Source organism: Hydra vulgaris, chromosome 08, assembly GCF_038396675.1.
Source record: "Hydra vulgaris chromosome 08, alternate assembly HydraT2T_AEP".
Lineage (NCBI taxonomy): Eukaryota > Metazoa > Cnidaria > Hydrozoa > Anthoathecata > Hydridae > Hydra > Hydra vulgaris.
Window position 1 is genome coordinate 64732479 of NC_088927.1, and position 26384 is coordinate 64758862.

Consider the following 26384-nt stretch of genomic DNA (forward strand, 5'->3'; position numbering starts at 1 on the left):
CCTATATAATTACTAGATAGTTGCAGGGATCAGAATGTTCTCCAGAGTTTTTTAAAAATTGGAACCTCAGATGCCCTTTACCAGCAGGCAGGAAAACAAGATTCAATCAATGACTTAATGTGGTATTGGTGTCGTGGTAGAGTGCTCGCTTTATAAGCGAGACGTTCCAAGTTTGATCCCCACCACGTCCCTGGTAGTACGGCGCTCAACTTGTTTCTCCGCACAGCGGCCTTGTTTGTCAAGGTTTGTGATTTGGAATTATAGAGTTGAGAGAGGGTTATAACCACAAGTAGCCTCCTCATCTGTAGTGGCCTTATCGGATTTTGGGAGGTGAATTAACAAAAAAAAAATCATAAAAAATCTTTCAATGATTCTTTTATGGTTATATTGTTATATAATAGTTTATTAATATGGTTATAATATGTTTATTATATTATGCATGGGGAGTTTAAAAACTATTATGGTTTTTTAACAACCAATCTTTAATAAATGTCAAAAGTAATTTTTTAGGTGAAATTTTATCAAAAATTGATAAAGGTTTTCAATGAAAAATTCCATTTAGGCCAGGTGGTGGACAAAAGTAAAAAAAAAGTATATTATCAAAAATTACATTATTTAATAATATTTCATAACTTTATCATTTAGCTTTTATAAAATGTATATATTTTGTATAAATATCATACTGTATGCTCCCAAGCTGTCGAATAAAAAGCTTTTTTAAATGTATTTTTTTTTTATTTTTCTTTTAATTTGATAATTTTTTTTGTGTTACTAACATGTATAAAATAATTGTTCGTTTTAAAACTTTTTATTACATAATTTAATAAATTTAAGTATTTTAAATGTGCTATTGTAACACTATTACGTGCTATTGTTACACGTAAGTTATGTCAAATTGATTTCAAATGATGGCATATTTTAAGTTCTTTTTTCAGTTAAAATTTCAGTTATATAGTTGAATAATTTTGTGGTCCAAGGTGGTCCAGTAATTTGAGATGTGAAATATATTGTTCAATATGTATATTACCAATATATATTTGGTTTATATTCTGTGGATGTCCGCTTGGTCTCTAATAATGATTTTTACAAACTAAATGATGTATTTGATTTTAATTGACAAAAACATTATATGTATTTTATTCTTAATGGTTATGTAATAGTTGGGTCACAGTGAAACTAGATTAGTGTTACAAATTTGTTTTAATGTTAATACATCCTAAAATACCTATTTATAAGATTTTTTAAATGTAATTTATTTTTTTAATCATGAAAAGTATTGTTATTTATTCATATGTAATATATAGCAAACTTGAAATTAGCTAATCCTAATACTTTAGATGCATTTGTTAATGGCATGAACTTAACATCAAATAATAACATGTTTAATTAAATAAAATAATAAAAATAAAAATCATCTTTTACGAAGATGACATATATGCAACAGCTCTAAAATTTGTTTAGAAGAGAACAAACAATGAAACCGATATCGGTTCAATTTGTAATTGATAATAAGAAAATTCTTCTCACTGCTTCCATTATTAAAGATAATTATGCTCTTATCCAAATATAGTATCTGGCAGACCCCAATTAAATTTGATACTTCAACAACTAAAACAAAGAAAAGAAGATTAGCGTGATTTGTTGCATCTTTAGAACTATTGTGTTTGCATCAGGTTTTAGTTTGCACCAAGATGGTAATAAAAAAAGAAGCTGAAACTGTTTTATGATTATCAGAATACATGAATTTTGGTTTGAAGAATAATTTTAAACTAAAACTTTTATATTATTATATACATAAAAAGCTTTAAGCTTTAGTTTTTTTTTTTTATAAACTATGTAGTAGTTTTATGAAATATAAAATAGAGCCCAGGAACTGCATAAAAAACCTAAAATTAGTAATTGGGTATGTGTTTAATTTTTTAATCTTTTAAATGCATAAAATAGTTTTCAATCAGGCTGCCACATTAATATTAGTCTAGTTTATAACTTTGATATTTAAAGAAACTTTAGCTAGTAACTACGAGTTATTGCCAGGTATTTCAGGTGTCACTATCAACCAAATAAAAAATCCATAGTATGTTAGGCCCAAATAAAGATATCTGGTATTCTAGAAATTATTTTAATTAAAAATTTTTTTTTTTTTGATATAATAAATTGCAATTTTAAATTTTTAATATTTTAAGTTTCTTTTTAATAAAATTTATATTTAATAAGTAAAAATATATGTTTACAAATGTTTTGTAACTAGTTAATTTTATTCATTTTTTATCCTTTAACATTATGTATTCAATTATTATATATTGATATTACCTTCTTACATTTTTTTCAAGAATTTTTGTTCTTACTAAATGACATTGGAGTTCTTGAAATATCGTTGAAAAGCAAAAACAGTGAAGTTCAAGAAAATGACATGATATGGATTGGTGGAAGTGCTAGTTTGATTTGTAATAGAACAGATAATGAACCAATGAATGGAATCCAGCTTGGTAAAACAATTACTTTTTCTACTTATGATGCATCCAACAATGGTTTTTTTATATCATTTTTTATATCAAAGCCATTTGAATATTTGATTCCAATAAATAGAGTGGGATTATTTAATTTGTTTGCAAACGTCTCTGATTATGTGCCATCTTTTCAAATAATGAATTATTCGTTTCCCATTCAGGTTTGTTAACTACTTATGTTCTTATATCTTATCAGTTTTGCTATATTTATAAATGGCTAAAAACATAACATTCAACATAATATGATATTTTGAATTAATACAAAATTACAACATATCATGTTGTAATTTTGTATTAATTTAAAATATTTTTTACAAACAGAAAAGCTAATAATAGAATATACTAAGATTTTTGTTAAAATAGCAAAAAATGATTTAATTTGTTAAAGCTTTTTAAAAATTGATTCAAACATTTTATTTTTGAAATATGTGAAACATTTTTGATCATTTGAATTTGATTAAATTTCAAATACAGAATTTCAATTATCAACATAACAATACTTTTATTAACTAAACAAAACTTTTATTATAGATTCCAGTTTCTGGTTTACGATTTGCTGAAAATTATCCAATTCCAAAAAATGTTGCAGGCTACAAGCCTGATAGTTTGTTATTATTAAAAGCTGTTATACAAAATGGATCAGATGTTTCATATTTGTTTGATATTCCAAAGTTAAATTATTCTTTGAACATATCCAATGGAGACACTGTAAATTTTACAATGACTACTTTAGGTAATAATATTCCTAAAAGTTTAACAATGATTTTTATAGAAACCAATCATTCTATATTTTAATATTTAATTGTTTACAATTAGGAGTTATTGAGATCTAACCTAAGTATAAGATTAGATTGTTTTACTTTAATTTTATTAATGACATTATTAAAAACTTTTCAATGGTCCTTGGAAATTAAGTTAGATAACCTTCAGACAAAACCTTTTTGTATTAATTTGTATTATTTTAATTGTAAAAAAATATTTGTTCTCAAAGAGAGTTTGATTACAGTGATTGCAATATGAAATATAGCTCATGAAAGAAAAACTATAATGAAAAGCAAGGATTGATTCAAGACTGTTAAGAAGTAAATAAAGATACCTCTCTGAATCAAAGAGTTTACATAGGTTTTTAATTAGTCATTGAATCAGCTGCTGTCACTGGAATCAATGTCTCTAAAAGCTACCACAGAAATCCAGAAATCTTACTACCAGCAAGCTTCAGAACGGATAAATTGAGTTTTAGGGCTGATCATTATTTAAAGATAAGAAAACTTAAAATAAATTCTAAAATAACAACTTTAGTAAAATCTTTTGTTGAATTTGACAATCAATTATCTTGTAGATAAGTAATTGTTTGTTGATAGATATCAGGGCACAACAAATCAACAAATGTCCTAAAAGGCAAAAAAATAAACGTTATGCTTCTTTGTTTATGTTTAATCAAACATTGATGTTTGCTTAAAATTTTTCATAATTGTACGTTTGATAGTTATTATAAAAAACACATCTTAAAAATAAAAAACAATTAGTTACAAATATTTAAAACACATTTTCAAAGACCTTAAAAGAAACCATGCTAAAATGTAATTACTTTCTTCAATAGCGTTACTCTTGCGTAAAATAATTAAGTATGCTATGGAAGATAGTAGTTATGTTTTAGCATGCATTTAGAAGAGCAGACAAAGTTTTACTTAAAATGAGCGCATTTGCAATTATCTAAAAAAAAGCCTTGCTTAAACATTATGGTTGCTTTCTTCAATAGGGTGCTTTTTTTTAAGTGATGTAATATTTGTTTGCATATTAAAAACACTTTTAAAAGTTTTGAAAATAGTTTTTAAGTTTTGCTGAAGTATATATAATTTAATAGAATATATATAATATTATTATAATATATATTAATTTCTAAAATATATTATTATAGAAATATTATATTTATTATAACTTTTATTTTTTATTGTGCGTTTAGCAATAATAATATGACATTTTTATTAACTTATTGTTAAATACTTATGATATTATTTTTTAAAAAAGAAATGTCAAAATAACTTTTATATTATTTTCAGTCTCTTTTATTTTATTTTCCTCAAGTGTTTTCCTCAATATGTTTTTTTTATTAATAAATAAATTTAACGAACTAAATTGAGAAAAATTCACTATTTTGTATCAATTGATAACAGTTTACAATCATTTGAGCATTGCATATTAATTATCATTAATTTGCGTGCACTTTGCAATTGCTTGAAAAAACAAAAATTGATTAAATTCAGTAAACATCTTTGATATATCTAATATATTATTAACTAGAATAAAAGTTTTATAAAAATAAAACACCCTTATTCGACAAATGTCTCTTTTATTTACGTTTGCCAATAAATAAAGATACTAACGTCAAGGCTCATAAAAAAAAAACGATTTCTTGCACCCTGGATATAACTGTTACTTGTTGATAGATATAACTGTTACTTGTTAATAGATATAACTGTTACTTGTTGATTGATATAGCTGTTGTTTGTTGATAGAAATGATTGTTGTTTGTTGATAAATTTTAATGTTGAAAAAATCTTTATAATGATTGTTGAAACATTATCAATTGTGTCAATTATGTATATATATATTTATTTATATATATATATATATATATATATATATATATATATATATATAGAGAGAGAGAGAGAGAGAGAGAGAGAGAGAGAGAGAGAGTGAGAGAGAGAGAGAGAGAGAGAGTGAGAGTGAGAGAGAGAGAGAGAGAGAGAGAGAGAGAGAGAGATTAATGATAAGTAACATGTTTACATGTTAGTTTTCATTGTAATTAAAAAAGCTTCATTAAAACAAGTTTTTACCTTTGAAGAAGTTTTTAAAAAAATTTATTAATTTTACTTCAAAATAAAACATAAGATATCTCTATTTTTATATTATTATACAAGAGATATTGACAGAATTTCAAAAAAAGCACACTTGATTTTATTGGTTATACCAAAACATTACATAATGAAAATATTCATAAAATTTTAAGTTTTTTTTCATTTTAAATCAATTATGTCTAACTTTTATCGATAACATTAAAAACTAACATCTTATAAATGTATAAAGAGCAAAATGTTAAAATGCCAATCACAAAATTAATACTGTTAAAATAATGCTGTTGGCGTAGACAGCGAGCTGAAAAATAAGGAAAAAAATTTATTCCTAAAAATTTTAAAAATTTGAAAAAATTAGAAATATTTATTATTACTTTCATTTCTTGAAATGTGTATATATATACATATATATATATATATTTTTTTTTTTGTTATTCACCTCCTCAAGGCCCAGAAGGCCACTACAGATGAGGAGGCTACTTAATAGTGGTTATAACCCTCTCTCAACTCTCTAACTCCGAAACATGAACCTTGACAAACAAGGCCGCTGCGCGGAGAAACAAGTTGAGCGCGGTACCACCAGGGACGTGGTGGGGATCGAACTCGGAACCTCTCGCTAATAAAGCGAGCGCTTTACCTATAATATATATATATATATATACCGTATATATATATATATACTGTATATATATATATACCGTATATATATATATATACCGTATATATATATACCGTATATATATATACCGTATATATATATACCGTATATATATATACCGTATATATATACACCGTATATATATATATATACATATATATATATATAAATATATATATATATATATATATATATATATATATATATATATATATTTATATATATATATATTTATATATATATATATATATATTTATATATAAATATATATATATATATATATATAATATATATATATATATATATATATATATATATATAAATATATATATATATAAATATATATATAAATATATATATATATATATATATATATATATATATATATATATATATATATATATATATATATATATATATATGTATGTATATACAGTAAGAGAAATAAGTATCCGAACAAAAGATTTTTTTATGGAAAATGAACTTTGTCAGGTTATTTCCAAAAAAAAAAACTTTATAAAAATAAAAGAAATGATTATTCTAAAAGAAAATTTTATTACGAATTCAATATACAAAAAAAAATATCAATAATAATATTTAACTGATAAAAAATTAAGATACATTTAAACTATGCAATTTTTTAGCATTAAATAAGTATCCGAACAAAATTTTAAAGATTAAGGCTTAAAGATTAACGTTTCTCCGAGTAATTATTTTTATGACTTTTTAATATTGAGTTGGACCGCCTTTAGCTTATATGACTTCTGCAAGTCGACATGGCATTGATTCAACTAATTTCTTTGTCGTATCTGAGTCAATATCAGCCCAAGCTTCTTGGAGCATGATTTTTAAATCTTCTTTTCTTTTTAGACATCGTGTGCCACATTTTTACTAAAGTTTTACGTAACTCAATTTGCTTTTGGATAAAAAACTCTTTTGCTTTCTTTGATGTATGTTTAGGGTCATTGTCTTGTTGGAAGATAAAATGTTTTCCTAATCGCAGTTTTTTAGTTGAAGCCAGAAGATTTTTATTGAGAATGTTAACATAAACCTCAGAGTCCATAATTCCATCAATAAACTCCAGTTTTCCTGTTCCGTTCCAAGCCATCGATCCCCATACCATAACATTGCCTCCACTCAAATTTACTGTGCCTTGAATACAACTGAGTGTGAATGCTTCCCCTTTTTTTCTCCATACTTTTTGAGCTCCATCGGACTTCACAAGATTAAATTTTGACTCGTCCGTCCACAAAACTTTCTTCCAGAATGATACCGGCATATTTAGATATTTTTTAGCAAACGCAAGTCTTTGTTTTCGATGGATTTTTAAAAGGAATGGTTTCTTGCGTGGAACTCTTGCTTTGAATCCACTTTCTTTCAATCGATTTCGAATAGTACATAAGCTCACTTTTAACCCAAAATCTTTCTCAAGGAGGTTTGACACTTTTGGTGCTGATAAAAAGCGGTTTTTTTGCACCATCTTGACAATTTGTCGATCTATTCTTGATGTTGTTTTACGCTTTGCTCTGAATTTGGGCTGATTTTGCACATATCCAAACATATTATACTTTTTAATCAGACCGCTGATGGTTCCTAATGCCATTCCAGTCGCTTTATTTATCGACCTAAACGTTTTACCTTGCTTGAACAAGTCAATAACCAAATTGCGCTGAGCTTGGGATTTTAACTCCCATACCTGGTGATCTCAATGGTAAATCAAATGAATTTAAAAAAAAATCAATCAATTATTAAGAATTACTCGTTGTAAAACAACAATATTTCTAAAACCATTGGTTTAAAAACTTTTTTTAATAATCAATTTCGAAACTTCGTTTACAAAATACATGTTCGGATAATTATTTTTCATTGAAGTTTTAACACTCCTTCGTGAATCGTTAAATTTTAGCAACGCAAGTTAATTACCGTTGATTAACTTTTTGCAACATAAAATCGTAATTAAATTTGCTTTTAGAATAATTATAAAAGTATTTATCAAAAACGTATGTTTTTCTGAAATAACCTGACAAAGTTTATTTTTCACAATAAAATGTTTTGTTCGGATACTTATTTTTCTGACTGTGTATATATATGTATATATATATATACTTAAATATACCTATATGCTGTATTTATTTTTATTTTACACTTAGTTTACAAAAATAGTTTGTTATTGTTTAAAATGTTAGTAATCTTTGAAATAAAACTCAAAATTTTAAACTCAAGAAAAAATAATAAATTTTTTTTATGAATTAAATAACATATTATATGAAAAACAATGTAGAATAATTGGTTTGTTTGAGTAAAAAAGTGATAATAATTGGTTTGTTTGAGAACTTTCTTGATGAATAATCCAAGTATTAAACAAAAATTGCTAACCATTGGAATGCACTCAATGGCACAATAATAAACTGTTCAACAATGAATCAATTCAAACATATACTTGACATTTCAAATAATAGTTGCCTACAATAGTTATATGACTTTTTTTTGGAGTTGCTATTACTATTACTGCTTGAAATAAATGTGATGATGATAGATTTGTCATGATACAATTAATTGATGTATCTAAACAAAACAACACTTAAAATGTTACTAATTAATTGAAAACAAAATATTTAAACAAAATAGAAATTAGTTTTTTAATTATGTTTTATTTATTAAATTTGTATTAAAATAAGAAATATTTTTTAAGTTGCTGAATTTTTTGGTTAAAAAGTTTAGCTTAATAAAAGTTTACATGTTCTTTAATGTTCATTTTTTGATTTTATTGGAATATATTCTCTATATAAATAACTAGTATACCATATTAGAACTTGTCCAACTCTTACCACTATGATTGGTTCAAGTTCACCCACAAGGCACTTTCTAATGTTTTATTTCAGAGTTTTCCTTTTCCTATGTATGTTGTTTTCACTATGGATAATGCGCCTTATCTGACTCAGAGATACATACATACATACACACATACATATACACATACATACATGCGTACATACATACATATATATATATATATACATATATATACATACATATATACATATATACATATATATACATACATACATATATACATATATATACATATATATACGTACATATATTTATTTAAAATATAGAATTATAAATTTGTTAGCATATATAATTTTGTATAGAACAGTTTAAGTTTATTTTAGGATATTTTACAGTGTATCTGACAGCAGCTAACAGGCTTAATTCTGTTAGTACTTCAATTGACATTGCTGTTTTGTCAGAGATAGATGGTCTTTTTTTGAATGTTGTAAAAGTACAATTACAAAACTCAAGTTATAACACAATTGTAAGCTTATTTAATGGAACTGAAGTACTACTAAATATTAATTTTGGCGATGGAACACCTCCAAGAGTGTTAACAAACATTATTGGGACTGGTGTTGGTGGTTACACTTACATTATCAATCACACGTAAATTGTTTTTTCAGTTTTTATTTCAAGTGAATTATTTTTACGAATCTATAATTTAGTTTATAATAGATATAAAATAATTTTGATATACAACTGCAAAATTATATAATAAATAATATATTATATAATATAGCTATTTTATTATCATATTATTATGATAAAATTGGTTGAACACAATGAAATTCCCTTTTAATTCTTAATTACTCCATAACTGCTTGACAGATTTTTGTAATTTTTTGACACAATAAAGTTAATTAATTATTTATTTCAAGAATTTTTACATTTTTTATTTGAAACTTAAATAAAAACCGAATATTCTTGGTAGATAATTTTTTAATTTGCTTTTTAATTTTTAAAAATTTAATTTTTGATTTAAAAAAATTTAACATCACATAATTTACTGGATTATGTTTTTAGTTACTTTTTTTAATGCTTTTTTTTTTTTTAATCTTTTTTTATCTGAAACTAATTTCTTACTTTTCAATAAGATTCTTTTTAAATTGACCAATAACCTGCTGCTCAAAGCAATTGGGAGGGTTTGCTTCTTTAGGTACAAATTCAATGCCATTTTGTTCATACCACGGCATTTATTAAAAAGCATATCATGCTTTTTAACAAATAGCAAAAAGGTGTTTCTTTAAGTATAAAGTTTTACAAGTAGTATTTGGTTTACTTTCAAACCACAGGAGAAGATTGTTTGCTTGGAACTTGGGAGCAAATTTCTCAATTTGAATATACTTGAATTTTTGGAGACATCTTTATACTGATTAAATTTTTTTTTAATTATGCACAATTTTCTTGGTTTAAAAATTTATTGCTTTATTTTGCCAATGGATTTCTTTATATATATTTTTTTATGACATGCTTTATATTCTAAGGTTTTAGCACTTTTCCTATCAAAGTTTGGCTGCATTTTAACTTTTCTCATAGACCTTTCAGTGACTGACACAGATTTGCCTTAGTAGTGCAAATAATAGATTTTTATTTATATTTATCTTTAAATCCTTTCTTTATATTTATCTTTAAATCCTTTCTTTTTTCCACTTTCAGAATCTCTTAATCCAATAACAATGATAATCAATACTTATTATCTTTAAAATCAAACAATAAAATATTAGCTTCTGTGTGAAAAAAAAATAAACAAAAGTTTTTGAATCACTAACAATTAAAGGGTGATGAATGAATCAGTGACCGATCCAGAATTTTTTGGTGTTAGAGAAAGCTAACTTCCAGAAATGAAGCAAACTCCAAACATTTGTATGTTTATACTTATGTCATATAATGAGGCTGTGTAAAAAATTGCGATGAATAGAGGCTGTGAGCGATAAAGCTCTTTGACTTCAATGCAATCCACCATGATTGCACTGAACAAAAGAACAGGTATGAAACATTTTTTATGTTTCATACCTGTCGAGTAACAGTTGTTTATTAGTATTCTAAAAATAATTATAAGTGTGTCAAGTTTCTTAATGCTGTGCATGAATTTTCAAATATTGGTCATTTATATTTTTAGAAGGTAATTCAATATTACTTTTTTTACTGTTTTAAAATCTATTGACAATTGAACCACACATTTCATTGTAAAATTTTTCTAAACCTCCAACCTATCCAAAGACAGCATATCGACTTATCAGAAGATGGCATGGCTTTCTCTGCTTCTTGTAAAGGAAAATTAAGCACAGAAAATCTACACTTAACATAAGCAATATTTAGTGTGATTAAGTTTAAAAAGCTTCATTATGGTTATAGATTTCTATTTTTGCAAAGCTTGTCATAAACTTTAGACAAACCTTATGTTCTAGTATTAATATTTTTACTTTGCAACTTGTTAGATCTGATTTTGTGGCTATAACATTACTTTCACCAAATTGTTTTTTAGTTTATTTCTGTTTAAAGTGGTTTCATTTTCATTTTGTTGTCAATATCAGAAGTTTCAACTTTTAGGTTCGTACCTCTGGTTGCATTTTCTTTATTTACAGTTTGCAGCTTTTTTAATGTTTTGCTTACATTATTTGTACTATATAACTGCTTTTTATTTTGTTTTTTGTTTACTAAACAAACAGAATGCATAATATTTGTATAAATAAGGCTGTCTGAAGCCTTCATAGGTGAATTTTTACAAAATTATTTTTAAATGAAAAATAAAAAGTAATTAATAATAAACAAATAAAAAATAATTTGAAAGGAAATATGTTAATTTGCATGCTATGATTTGAGTGCTTATTAATTATTCATTACTAGCAAAAGAGAACCCATAAAATCGGTCATGGGAGCTAAGTATGTCAAATATGTTAAATCTTTTAGTTAGACTTTTCTTGTAACAATTTTCTATATTCACATAGACAATGAGCAACATCCATAGAATAAACAAAAGTAATCTATAATAAGTTATTAACAAAAAAGTTTGAAAATGTAAAATTTTCTATATAAGGATGATAATGTGTTTAAATATAATCTCCTTTAACTTTTAAATTAATTAATGTATTTAGTTATGAATTAAAACAACATAAAAACTATTAAAAGTGCTAGTAAAAAGTTCTATAACAATTTGAGCATTGTAACCATAACATAACAATACAGTATTGTAACAATAGAACATAAAAATAGCTTTTGTAAGTGGTATGATAAATTAATGATATTTCGTTTCAACTTTTAAAATATGTTTAACACTAAAGACTTTTAAAATTAATTATTACAGCAGGAACTTTATCTAAAAATGTTATATAACACATAATACAAAAAATCCATCAATTGTTAAACTTTCTACTTTAGGTGTAAACTGCAAAAAAGTGCAACTGGTGGCACCTGGTGGCAAAAAGTGCAACTGTAAATTGCATAGTAGTTTAAAAATAACAACAAAGTAAAGCTGCAAATAGAAATCATGTTTTTTAAATGTGTCATATTTTTTGAAATTAAAGACATAAATAATAGATAAAAAACCCTAAATAGAAATATTTTTTTGATTTTTTTAAAATTAAAATAAACAACATGTTTTCTTCTGCTTCTCTGTAAAATCTATTTATTAGGAAATTTAAACTTTTTTTATCTGTAGGACAAACCCTCTGAAGTTTTAAACACTGTCTCGTAAGTTTTGTTTCTTTCACAAAATATTTAAAAAAAAAATAAAAACTGGAGAAAAAAAAGTATTTTTATAAAAGTAGTCCTAAAATTTCTCTTTGTCAATCAATTTATAAATGACTAAAAAAAAAGCAGAAAAAGTCACAAAACTAAAAAACTATATCCTTGTAGCTATGCATTATTTATTTATTTTTAATTCTAACCCATTCTTTATCAATTCGAAATTTCTTTTTAAATCTTCTTGCTTTTATAATCAATTACACATCTTAAAAGTTGCTGTGATTAGTCTGAATAAGAGCCATCTCTTTTGTATCTCTTCCAAATTTTGAAATTTGAACAAAGAGCTTCTGTTTTTAATTTTGATAAATTGCAGCATAGTAAAAAATGTCAAGTACTTTTGATGTAAGAGATGTTAGGAGTGTGATTTAGCTGTCTCTGAATTTAAAAATTTTTGATTTAAAGTCTGAATCCAGCTGAATAGAAAAGCGTGCTAACACCTTATCTCTAAAAAGAGAGAATGTTAGGATGAAGGGATTGACCTGAATGAGGTTGGCAGCGTCAGCAAACTTCTGTAAATTATCTAATCTTCTCAAAAGCTTCATGCAATCATTCTGAATGAAGTAGTGCAGTGTCTTGAGACTATGAGCATTTGTTGCTTGACATCCATCTGTCTGCTTTTTTGATGCAAGGTATAAACTGTTCTCCTATAGTTTTCATATGTTTTTGCTGAGTTTAACATTTTGACTCTTGGTAGCTTTAAATAATGGAATTTAATGAGAAATATCCTTTTTACAGAATTTAAAGTTGTTTTGTGTACACTTTTTACCAAACAATGTGTAAAAAAACTACAACTCAAAATGTAAAGTGATATATTAGTATATATTATACTTATAAATATATACTTGATATATTTTTAGTTGTGTTTGTATTTTGTTTATAGCATGTTGAAATTTCAAAAAAATGTTTTAGTTTTCCTATTTAAAGTAAGTTTTAAATAAACTTTATTAGATGTAACCAGGAATAAATCAATATCTTTGAAATTTATCTTATATTAATGTAATTAAAGTATTACTTAGTTCTAAATAAAAATTGATGAGCAACTTATTTTAGTAATTTTTGTACTTTTAAATTTTTTTCCTGTACATGCTTTAACAGGGTGGCCACTGGTCATGCAAATCATGGAAATCTAATTGAATTTCATTTGGTCACAGAAAAAGTCTTGGAGTTCCTAAATTTTTATTGAAAGTCATGGATTATTCATGAAACTTTTTAAAATGATCTTTTTTTCAACTTGATATTTTTTAAGATATATACAAAGCAAAATCTTATAATAAAAGGTCTAAGACCTTTTTGATCAAGATATTGTTTTGTATGTTATAGATTATAATTTTATTGCAATCAGTCAGATCAGATCGTTCTCTTTAGAAGTTTAAACTTTGGTATTATTCAAAAGAAAATATATAAATAATCAAAGTACATTTTTTAAATTTTGTTTGAGTTAGTTTCAATCAATCAATTATGTTCTTGTCAGGTCAGGTACTGCTACTGGTAATATTTAATGGAAAACATGCTTCACTTAAGAACTTGAGTTCTTGGTAAGAATAGGACGGACTCATAAACTATGGATGATAATCTTCCTAGTATTATTATCTCAATAAAAATATCTGCATATATTGATATAATCTGCATATATTACCATGATCTGCATATATTACCATGATCTGCATATATTGACATGATCTGCATGTATTGACACGATCTGCATAAAACAATTTAACACCATTAGGGTAGTCCTTAAAACAACTTTTTTGAAAAAAATCTGCTCCCACCCCTTAAATGTGTTCTATATAATACGAAAACACTAGGTTTAAATTTTTTTTGAAAAAAACATATTTATAGAGGTCCCCTGATATTCATGATATTCATTCGATTGTAAAAAAATGTTTCTTAAAATGAAATTTATGTTCTTTTATACTGGGAAAACCTTAGCAAAAGCAAAAGGCCCAAATGTAAATTGTATGATATACAGGTAAGTCATTATAAATACAACCTTTTTAAGCAAAGTAGAGATATTACACTGTGTTTAAAAGAGTATTTGGTGGTAAAGACAAATTTTACATTACTATGCTGGTCCAGATGGTTAAAAAACCACAAGGGAAAAGTCCTTTCCCCAAATAAAATGGTTAGCAAAAAGAATTTAGATTTGATTTTTGGCAAGCTGGTTGATGAGTTGTATAGATACAAGTTGATATCCGCCCAAACAGCTGATTTATGCCAAAAATCAGTTTAAAGACTTTACAATATCTGTTGTAACAGTTAATAAGTAAGAGTTCAGCTGAATCAATTGCCTTTAAATGTGCCTTGAAAAGTTTTTAATGTATTAATTGAATGGAAAAAAATATTTTAATAAATTACATGATAAAATCCTTTACATGTAAAATCTGATTTATAAGTTCAAAGTCTAGACAAAAAAATAAAATATACAAACAAAGGTATGTAAAGTAAAGGTAAAGATACAAACAAAGGTATCTGATAGAAGATCCTAATGATCTTATCATTGGAACCTTTTTTTTGAAAAACAACGTGTGTTTTGAACGTTTTGGCAATCAAGCAGGAAATTTGATTCTGTGGATTTGTTAGTTAAATCTGATTCTGTGGATTTTTTAGTTAAATCTGATTCTTGGATTTTTTGGCTATTAAGGGAAAAGAAAAAAAAAAGCAAACTCTTATTGAAAAACTAGATAATATAATTGTAAAATTAGAGCCAGATTTAAAAGTCAATTAAGTTAATTTAAGTTATAGTCATTTCATACCTTGAAAGAAACTTTTTTATTTTAATTACGTTAAAGTAGTTTGACTTTTTTGCATATATTTTTGTAAAAAATGTTAAACTGCATCACTTTTTAATGGTTAGAAAAAAAGCTTGGTGTAGTTAAGGCGATTTACAAATTATTTGAATTCTTTTATTTAGATGGTTTTATCTTTAATTACCATGGTTTTATCAGCGTATTATGTCCAAACATTTAGATGGTGTAATTTTTTTTTTTTCCAGGTTTTTTTAATATTTAAAGAAACTTTTTTTTTTTAATCTAGTTTTTAAAACTTTTTTACTACCTGTAATACTGCATCTATAGAACACCATTTTGGAATCTTAAGATCAATTCCGCTCATCGGCGTTAACACGAATTTAGTTAAAATCTTTTGAAAAATTTCCTTAATTTACTATTGATCCTAGTTTTAATTGATTCTGGCGTGTATTAACTATATATAGTTGTCAAAACACAATATTTTTATCAATTTTCACAAAAAATACAAGGATTCCAACCAAGAAAGATCTTTTTTTTTTTTAAATATTCGCTTCCAAAAAGGCTGCAAACAACCACTAATTAGAGTTGGAAGTTACTGGAAGAGAAAAGATAAAGATTGTAGAGAAAGATTGTAGAGCAAGACTTAAATGATTGCAAATTATAAGAATCAAGAAAGTAAGGTGAAGGAAGCGAGTTCCAAAGAACTGATGTTCTTTGGAACTCGCTTCCTTCACCTTAAAGAAAAAGACTAGACACCTTAGAAAAAGACTAGACAAATAAGAGTTTTTAGAGCACTTAGAAACAGTCACAGAAAGAAGATGAGACTTAATTGAATGACGAGTAACGCAAGAATGAATTTTAGTAGATGGCATTAGAGAGCTAGCTCTTTAGAGCAGTGCCCATTACAGTATTTGTAGATAAAAGAAAGAGAAGCAACATTATGACAATATGATAATGGTTGGAGGTTGGCTGCAAGAGCAGGTCCAACTATGTTTACAATGCATTTTTGCACCTTGTCTAAAATAGAAAGGGCATTATAATCATAATTAAAGTATGTTGTAGTCAACAAAATATCATACAGACACTATAATATTTTAAAATTGCCTTAACTACACCGAGAGATTGATATCAGTAATTTTTGAATTAAAAAAAAATATCTTTATTTTAAATAGTAATTATTTCTTATTCAACAACCCGATTTGTTCAAAGTAAAGTAATGTTAGCCATTTTATTATATTTGTTTAATATGTGGATATAGCTGTTATATATTTGTTCATAAATTGATCTTAAATAAAGATTAAGTTTATTATTTATTTTTTAAAGTTTTGAACATTTTTTGCAAAATATAAATATTTATTTGCAAAATGTTAAAAAGAGTAGTTTTTTCCTTTTCTGAACAATAGAAATCTTATTAGAGATGAGGTAAAATACTTAATGCTCTCCATGAGCTCTTGTCCTTGCTACTTGATTTCTAAAAAGATCTTGTGCCTTTATTTTTAAAGTTACAATTGTCAAATTTTTGTCAATTATAATCCAAACATCTGAGTTTTCTCAGACATGATTTTGGAACTTCCTACACTCTTACGAAAATCGGTTTTTTAAAAAACTAAATTTGGTTTTACGGCTTGTCCCAATAAACGAACCAAATTTGAATATCTAGAAAACCAATTTATTCTGGTTTTACAGAAAATCAAATTATTTTGGTTTTCTGAAAAACCAATTTGAATATCCAGATAATCAAACTAAGTTGGTTTTCTAGAAAACCAACGCTATTAGGTTTTCTGGATAATCAAAATTGGTTCGTTTATTGGGACAAGCCATAAAACCAAAAATTGGTTTTTCGGCAATAACAATAAAAGTAATATTTTATGTCAAAATGCTTAACACGAAACGCAATTTTTGCATTAATGATTATTTTACAAAACTTAACTTCATGAGTTATGTTTTGCAGAATATTTGGCCAGAGATTACAATTTAATACAAAAACTAAAGTTTATTAATTTATTACCATATTTATATATATTTTTGATACGTATTTATATACATTATATAAATAAATGGTGTTATATATAAATCGTATTCTATATAGAAAATTTATGAACTATGGAACATATTAATATGCTACTATATCATTTGAAAAAGAAAAAAATTATCTATAAAAACAACTAAAAGTTTGTAAGCAAGTTCAATAAATAAACTTGATTTAAAAAAAGGTTTTGAAACAAATTAATAACATTAGTATATTATTGAGTTTATAATTTATATTACAAGTTCATACAACTAGCAATGTTTTGAATGTTGCCAGGAAGTTTACTACTTCGTTCGAAAACATATTGTTCTAGAAAAGACAAGGTTTTTTGGAGTTTCTTTGGATATGCGATATCAAAAATATAATATGAACAGATGACAAGACCCAAGCCACAAGTTATATCAGGAACAGAATTGCTTATTGTCACCCTGTCAACTACAAGACTTATTCGTGTTGGATTTTTAGCATCTCCCTCGATTTTCAAAGCTGGGGTAGGATAGATTGGATCCTAATAAAGAGAAGCATAATATTAACAAATATTGAAAATTGCATTAGTTAACTTTATTTAATTATATATATATATATATATATATATATATATATATATATATATATATATATATATATATATATATATATATATATATATATATATATGCAAATAATTAGAATTAAAAAAATGTTAAAAATATTAAAATGTATATGAAATAAAAAAGTTGACTTTAATTGTTTGAGTTTTTAAATAATAAAAAGTGATCTGAATTTTTTCTATCAATTTTTTTTTTTTCAAATAAATAAATATTAAAACAATTGAGATGATAATGATATACATTCATTTAAATGAATATACTGATCAACAAAACTTACTAGCGTCATAGTGAATAAAAGTGTTTCTTCGTCACAAAAAATGCTTGGAAGAATTAATGCATGAAGGTTTTTTCATTGTTGCTAAAAATAGAAAAATAGTTTACAAAGTTTGAATAACAATTAAATAATTTTAATATTAAATTAACAATTATTACCATCACTAATTTCATCCAGTACCTCATTGCACAATGTTTTCCATCTAGCTAACAAAGGTTTTTTTAAATCTATCAACTTCTTTATTCCCTCCTTCATTCTACCCAATAATAACAAGTAGTTATTGTCAATTTCTTTATTTGTAATAGCTCTTGCTGCTGCAAAAAGCTATAAATAAAACAAAGAAAATGACATCACAAAGCCGCTAAATAAAGAAAAACATTAACATTGCAACACCCTAACATTGCAGGGGCAATTCTTGACAAAATTTGGGAAGAGGTACCCCAGAGCAGTATAAATAATAGCGCGGACTAAAAAAAATTGAATTAACACAGAAATATTAATCTTGATTTTCCCACGCCATGAAAGAAAAAAAAATCCAACTAATAGTCTTATTTAGTTTTATTATAATTTAAATTTTGTTATGTATTTTATATATAATTTATGTTTATTTAAAGGATATTTCTTTATAAAAGTAATATAACAAATGAAATTTGTTATTTCAGGATTTGCGTTAAATGGGATAATTATTGCTTATATCATGAACATTGCGGTCACACAAAAAAAGTTGAAAGAAGTCACACAAAATAAGCCACAAAAATAAGTCACACAAAAAAAGTTGAAAGAAAATATATTTCAATCAATATTGTTTTATGTTCTTTTTTTTTTTTTAAATTGATAAAAATTTAATTAAATTATGATTCATTTATTAGTTATTTAAATATTATATTTAATGATTTTTATTTATTGATTTTGTTCATAAATTTAAATTTTAAAAACAAAAAGACTATCCAAAAAAACGATTACAATATGTTTTCTCTCAACTTTTTTTTTGTGACTTTAGTACTTTTGGCACCAAAGTCTTCAATTATGCACAAACTTTTTATGTTATACAACCTGTGTGTGCACACACAAAATCTTGGCTCAATTTAATTATTTTTTTGTTTAATAATATAACATTTTAAATAAGATAACATTTAAGGGAAAATAAACAAAGTTATTAATGTTTACAAAAAAACATAACTTACTAAGGTTTAGAAATGGTTGGTGCCTCATCAATGTCACAAACAGGTGACATTGTAAAACTTACATTACAAGAGTTAAATGTAGGTGATGAAGATCTTACACATATAACGTTCTTTGATGCTAATTCTTTCTTAAAAACGATTCTGTCTTTAATTGGAGGAATAAGTTCCTTTAACATGAAACTGTCTATATCGTTGATAACCAAACCATCAATATCTTCTCCTGTATAACAATATTATATTATAATAAAAAAAACCTTACTGAATGAATGTTCACCATGTTCAAATTGAAATGAAAGGTTTGAAAAATATGAATAAATGTTTAACATTTAATATGTTTAACATCACTAAGTATGTATCAAGGTACATTTTTATATTTCTGCTATGCTATATTTTTATCATAAAATAGATCAAGAATTAGCACAATGTGTTTGTATTGTATTATATTGTGTTATATTGTACCAAATCTTGTATAAACCAATTTATATTATATGAAAATCAGATAAAACACTTTTAATTGAAATCAGTGAAAATCTAAAAATAAATTTTGTTGAGTTTTAATCAGGTAAACTAACAACTGAAAGGCATACAAATGTATATTTATTATTTTATTGCTAAACTACGTAAAATAACTAAAAGTTGTCCATCAGACATTAAATGATCCAAGAGTTCATGCGATACTTCATGTCCAGAAAGAATAACAACCCAAGACGATATTTCAATCAAATTATAGGCATGTGAATAAAAAAGAAATTTTTCACAAGAACACGGTTTACCACACAAGAACCATAAACCATTAATTTTAAGGATATACTTGAGTGACATAAAAATAGGAGTACCATCATCTAGAATGTTAAAAACAATAAAGTCACTAGTTTGGTAGAAACAATGATTCACTGAAACATTTGTCACTTTCCACATTTAAGTGTTTTGATCAAGCAAAAAGTTATGTGTAAGTTCTATTTGAAGACCTTTAGGTAATGAAGGTAATGATATAATAATACCATTTCTTTGATTATGTTGCTCAATTCTAATAAAATCAACAGAATTTAATTCACAACACTGGCGCATTTATGGCGCTTTGACAATGTATAAGTGATGTTTTTAAAATTAGAAACAACACTAGAAAGACACTTAAAGTAGTTGTGCTTGGCTTCAAATCGCATGCACCATAAATGTCACAAAGGTCCAAAAAGTTCAATTTGTCTGGAATAATGCACCATGTAGTGCATTTTAGGAATAAAATTTTTTGTCCATATATCCACAAAAGAATTAACAAATGATGCAATCATATGAGCTAAATATCCTAGAGAATATCTTTTAATAATTGGTAAAAATATGATATCAGCTATATTTCTTAGTTCAAGATATACCAACCAGTAGGCAGGGCAATCATCATTAAAACTGGATATATAGCCAAATATTATAATTGGCAGGCTTCTAAAAAAACACCACAATTCAGATGCTTTTCCAATTAAACAACCCTTGTCAAACAAAACTGATGCACTTAGAGGCATTGGTTTACTTTTTTTATCATTAAATCCAAATGAAAAATTACATATTTCAAAATTAAGCTGTTAAAGAGAAATAACGTTATACGATATCAATTTTTCGGATAACTAGTTTCAAAACCATAGGAACTATTCCTTCTAAGAAATCATGGTGGATGTCAGGAGGAAAACTTTCCAAAACTTTAAAAAATGGTAGGTTATCCAAGCAGCATGATTGGTTTATTCCATAAACAGATTTGTTAACAAGAAATTTATTTATTGCATTTAACTGTTGATTGTAGTTATCATCTGTTCTTAAATAACAGTCAGTGCGATATTCTTTTAGCTTCATTGTTTTAAAATGAACCGTACAGGTTCTACAAATCCTACCCGAACTAAAACAACAGCGAAAACCTGCTAGTGAATGAGCTGCTAAGTTGTCAGCTGAAACTGTTGCAAGACAAACTTTAATTGATTGAGTAACATTGTTATTTTTAAAACTAATTCCATTGTTGCTCAAATCTGTAAGTTCATCAAATAATGGCTTCATAATTTCAGAATAAGACGTTTTCTTAAGAATATTAGAACGAACCAATGCAGCTAAATGAACTTAAGACATTAGAGAGCGATAGCGTTGATGCAAATTTCCGATAGTGTAATAAATACCAATAATTTTGCGCTTGCCTCTTTTGGAACCTAGAGGATTAATAGATTCAAACTCATCTATGAACAAATGAATACGAATTACAGTTAAGTCAATAGAAAATAAAGGATGTTTTTTAAAAATCTCTCCATCATGGAAATCACTTAGATTGTCTTTATTGGTGTCTGGAATTGCTATTTCATTTAAATAATTACCAAAGTCATTGAAAACCTCTTCATTTGGAAGTATTTTTTCAAGATTACGCTTCAAACTTATATAATGAAATTTATGACCTTTGTTATTAGAATCAATAATTCTAATTTCTATCGGCTAAACCATAGAAAGAGTATTTTTACAAAATTTAACAAGTTGATATTCACTCATAAAATGAGAAAAGACACCACACAGAAGGTCAATCTAAAATACATTTAAGTGTAGCATCTATTGGCATTGGTAAGCACTTCTCGATGAAATCGTTGTATGATGTCAAAAAGGTTTGAAACAGCTCTTTAAAATCAGATACAAATTCCATGTGAAATTGGCTGGAAACTACATGTTTTTCTCTCATCATTAATCCAACACAATATTTTAATTCAGACACAATCTTTAAAGAGAGTGACTCTCAACTACTACTTTAGAAGTGTCACAACTAAAAATTAATTCTGCTTTATCAACTGCAGACTTGCTATATTCATTATCTTTTTATTTTAAACCATAGTTCTTATGAAAACGGTTGACATGTTTACGAAAGCTATTTATGTTATAAAATGTTTTTTTGCAATTTGTATAACAGCATTCTACATTAAAGTTAAAATCATGACTGTGGTAAACCGTTAAATGTCTCAGCAACTTAGAGAGGTTTATGGTTGAATGGTGGCAAATAGAGCAAAAAAATGTATTTTCCATGTTGCAAAATATGATATCAAGAAATTATAGAATACCTTTAAAAGCCTCTTTATATTTAGTTAGCCCAATATAATTTAACCAACTACAACAATCCAATGAATCCCATTGTTTAATGTTTGCCTAAAAATAGTTAAAAAACTAAACTTTAATCTAACTTTTAATTTCAATTTTTATACTTATATAATATATGCAATTTTTGTTTTAAATATATATATATATATATATATATATATATATATATATATATATATATATATATATATATATATATATATATATATATATATATATATATATATATATATATATGTATATATATATATATATATATATATATATATATATATATATATATATATATATAAATATATGTATATATATATGTATATATATATATGTATATATATATATATATGTATATATATATATATGTATGCATGTATATATAAATATATATATATATATGTATATATATATATATATGTATATATATATATATGTATATATATATATATATATATGTATATATATATATATATATATATATATATATATATATATATATATATATATATATATATATATATATACATGGTCGATGGTCGTTCTTTGTTTAAAACAACATAGTTATTTGTTTAATTTTTGTGTAGAAAGTTTTAAGTGGTTTTTTATAAATTAATATAGAAAAGTATATTGTGATGATAATATTTAATTTCAATTAAGTAATGCATTAAAGCATAAAAGTATTGAAGATGGAAGTCAAACAAACTTTATCTTTAATCAAATTAAAGAAAAACCATTGAACAGTATTGTCAAAAGGACTTTTTAATCCACTAAATTTCAAAAGATAATATATTGACCTAAGTTTAAAAAAATAAAATACTGGCCTAAATTTCATATTCGTTAAGCAAATCATAGTTTCAAAATACATATTAAAGTAAAAAAGAGACTTTTTTGGTTACGAAGAACACCTAAAAATTTTGTCTATAGATACTTTTCTTAAGTTTCTAAATTCTATTTCAAGTAGTTCTGAAACAAATTTTCCTAACATAATATACTTGTAAGAAAAGCGTTTCTCTTAATAGCGTTTTAGTCAGCTAAATAATAATCAACATATATATAAATATACATACATAATATATATATATATATATATATATATATATATATATATATATATATATATATATATATATATATATATACATGTATTTATATATATGTTGGCTATATCGTCAAACACTAAAATAGTTTAATTTCTTTCAGATTTTTTTTTTTTTGAAACGTTGAAAGCATATTATGATATATTGCTAAGCAATTATTTTGAAAACGAAAACGATGGAGATATTTATATAAAAATTAAAAATGCTTACAGGTAAAAAGATATTTGATGTCATTAGTTTAATAAAACAATCGAACGACTTGTCTTAGAGTAAAATTAAATATAGAATACAGAACTCTTCTGCAATTCTATAACTAACGAAGAAATAACAGAAATGAAGCTGCGCGCCTGTTTAAATCTAATATGGAGACTTTAAGTTAACAACCAATCAAATATAAAAATGATAGATGAATATCTGGAAAACCAAAATAAAAAAAATTTAAGCGTTAATTTTTTTAAAAACCGATACTTTTTCAAATTTGAATTGTTAAAAAACCAATTTATTTTCGTTTCTCTTGCGAAAAACCAAATAATTTTTTGGACATGCCATAAAACTTTTGGGTTTTCTGTGAAACCGATCGATTTTCTAGATAACCAATAAAGAACCAATTTTCGTAAGAGTGTAGCAAATAGTGTTTGGTCTTCATGTTTTTTAGTGACTGATTGACAATGGCTAAGTGCATGACAAGCACTGGATGTTTTACCCAAGTAAATTATCACAGAAATTTATGAAGAGTCATGGAAAAATCATGGAAAAGTTAAGGAAAGGTTAAGGAATTTTATTTTCAAATTTTAGTGGCCACCCTGTTTAATGTTGCATAAAATAAAATAGTTGCACATGACATTTACACTAATTTCTTTTGTAGCTTTTTTGTAGGACAAAGTTTTCTTGGACGTTTTGTAAAAGAAACAAATTGATAAAAATAGTATAAAATAAATAGTAAAAGTTTCACTAACAGTGTAGTATGGTTTCAAAACCACATGGTTTGGATTCCTACATGTATCTAAAATCAACCCTTCCCCTACCTTAAAAAGAACTTTTTTGGGTATCTTGTAGGTATTACTTCTTTCATTTTCAAACTATTTCTAGTTTTGAAGAAATTTTAATTAAAAAACTAAATATTTTATGAATGTTTTAAGAATTTTGAGCAGGTAGTTTAACACTTATGTTTAATATTTTTATACTAAACACTGCATAATAAAAATAAGACTGTATATGGTGACATAAATATGCATAAATATGACATAAATGGTGCATAAATATGCTTGTACAGATGGTTCGAAGGATTACATGTTGGAAATGAGTTATGTCTGAGTATTATTTAAATTTTGTTAGAGTTGTTAGACACTATTGGATTGACTATCTATAAGACAGGCTTACAAAAAAAAATCAGCAGAAAGTTAATTTTTTATATCTTGACATAGCTTAAGTTGGTTAAGTTAGTTTGCTTCTGATTACAAAGTATCTTGATCAGAAGGCAAGATGGGTAATGGCAACACAAGACCAGATGGGTAATGGCAACACAAGGCCATATGGGTAATAAGATAAGATAAACACAAGTTTAAGCTTTTATTACACAAAATGTTAATGAAAAAGAGGAAAATCTAAATGGAAAAAAAATCCTTGTGAGTAGATGTAAAATTTTAGGGATGTATAAGGCTTTAGGGGTGGTGTTTAGTAAAGCTTTAGGGGTGTTTATTGGGTTTCAGAACTTTTCAATGCTATTGTACATGTAGCTAAAAACCCAAAGTTTGAAAAAAAGTTTAATGGTAAAGGAATTATAAAAGAGACTGTAATATATCGAGATAGTGATAGTTAGAAAATAAAATATTTTGCATCAATGTTCAGCAAAGAATTAAGCCCTGAGCATGGAACCTCTCTCTAAAGAGTTTAATGTTTTTTTGCCATATTATTTCAAATATGGCAAAAAGTTAAATTAATACTAAGATTTAAGTGTTGAAAAATGGAATGGAAACAAAGAGTTTAGGATAAACATAAATTAGACAAAAGTTATACATTTTAAAGATAACAATGTGGAAATATGTATGGCTGCTTTTCAGTAGAAAATACTGAAAAGTAGCCATGCTATTATTAGTAAAGTTTGTAAGCAAAGGATTTACAAGAGGTGTAGTATTAACCAAGCCACTTTTAAGTTAGTTTTAGGTGTAGGAAATGTACTTTTGTTGAATACAGAGAAATTTAAAAAATGATTTGAAACAAATAGTGATACAAATAGACTGTGTTGTTATATTTTGTTATTTCAGAAAAACATTAGAATTAGCTGTTGGATCAGAAAAGGCATAAAGTAGAAGTAGGAGTAAAGTGTGCTTGGGCCAAGTTTTAAGAAATATTTTCTTTTTATCAGCTAAAGGAAAGTTACATAACATATTTGTCTTAAGTGTTATGATATATGCCAGTGAAACATAGGCAATAAATATTGATGAAGTTTTAAAAGAACAGAGAAGATGAAGATTAGATAAAAGATTTTCAGAGAAGTGGTTTGAGAGCACAAAGATGCAGATGATTGAGTATCAGCATATAGAGAGAAAGTTGTTTGAGAAAAAAAAAGATGGAATTAGGAAAATTCAGAAAGAGTGCATTATAGATAACATAAAAAGCTTTAGTCAACAAAGAAAGATGCCTAAAATCATGTATTTTGGAGACACTAAATGACACTAAAAAAATTACACAAGCCCATGCAGAAATGGAAACAAAGAAAAAAATGATAAAATATATTAGTTATAATATTATACATA

The 26384-nt window shown here is 25.5% G+C and overlaps 1 protein-coding gene across 1 annotated transcript in view; it reads left to right on the forward strand.

The window, feature by feature from the left end:
* Positions 1 to 26384, forward strand: part of LOC101238025 (uncharacterized) — a 167948-nt gene that overhangs the window by 34996 nt on the left and 106568 nt on the right. The window contains exons 7-9 of the mRNA XM_065804169.1: positions 2331 to 2668; positions 3039 to 3240; positions 9200 to 9467. Of these exons, the coding sequence (XP_065660241.1) occupies positions 2331 to 2668; positions 3039 to 3240; positions 9200 to 9467 (808 nt within the window). The remainder of the gene's footprint in view (positions 1 to 2330; positions 2669 to 3038; positions 3241 to 9199; positions 9468 to 26384) is intronic.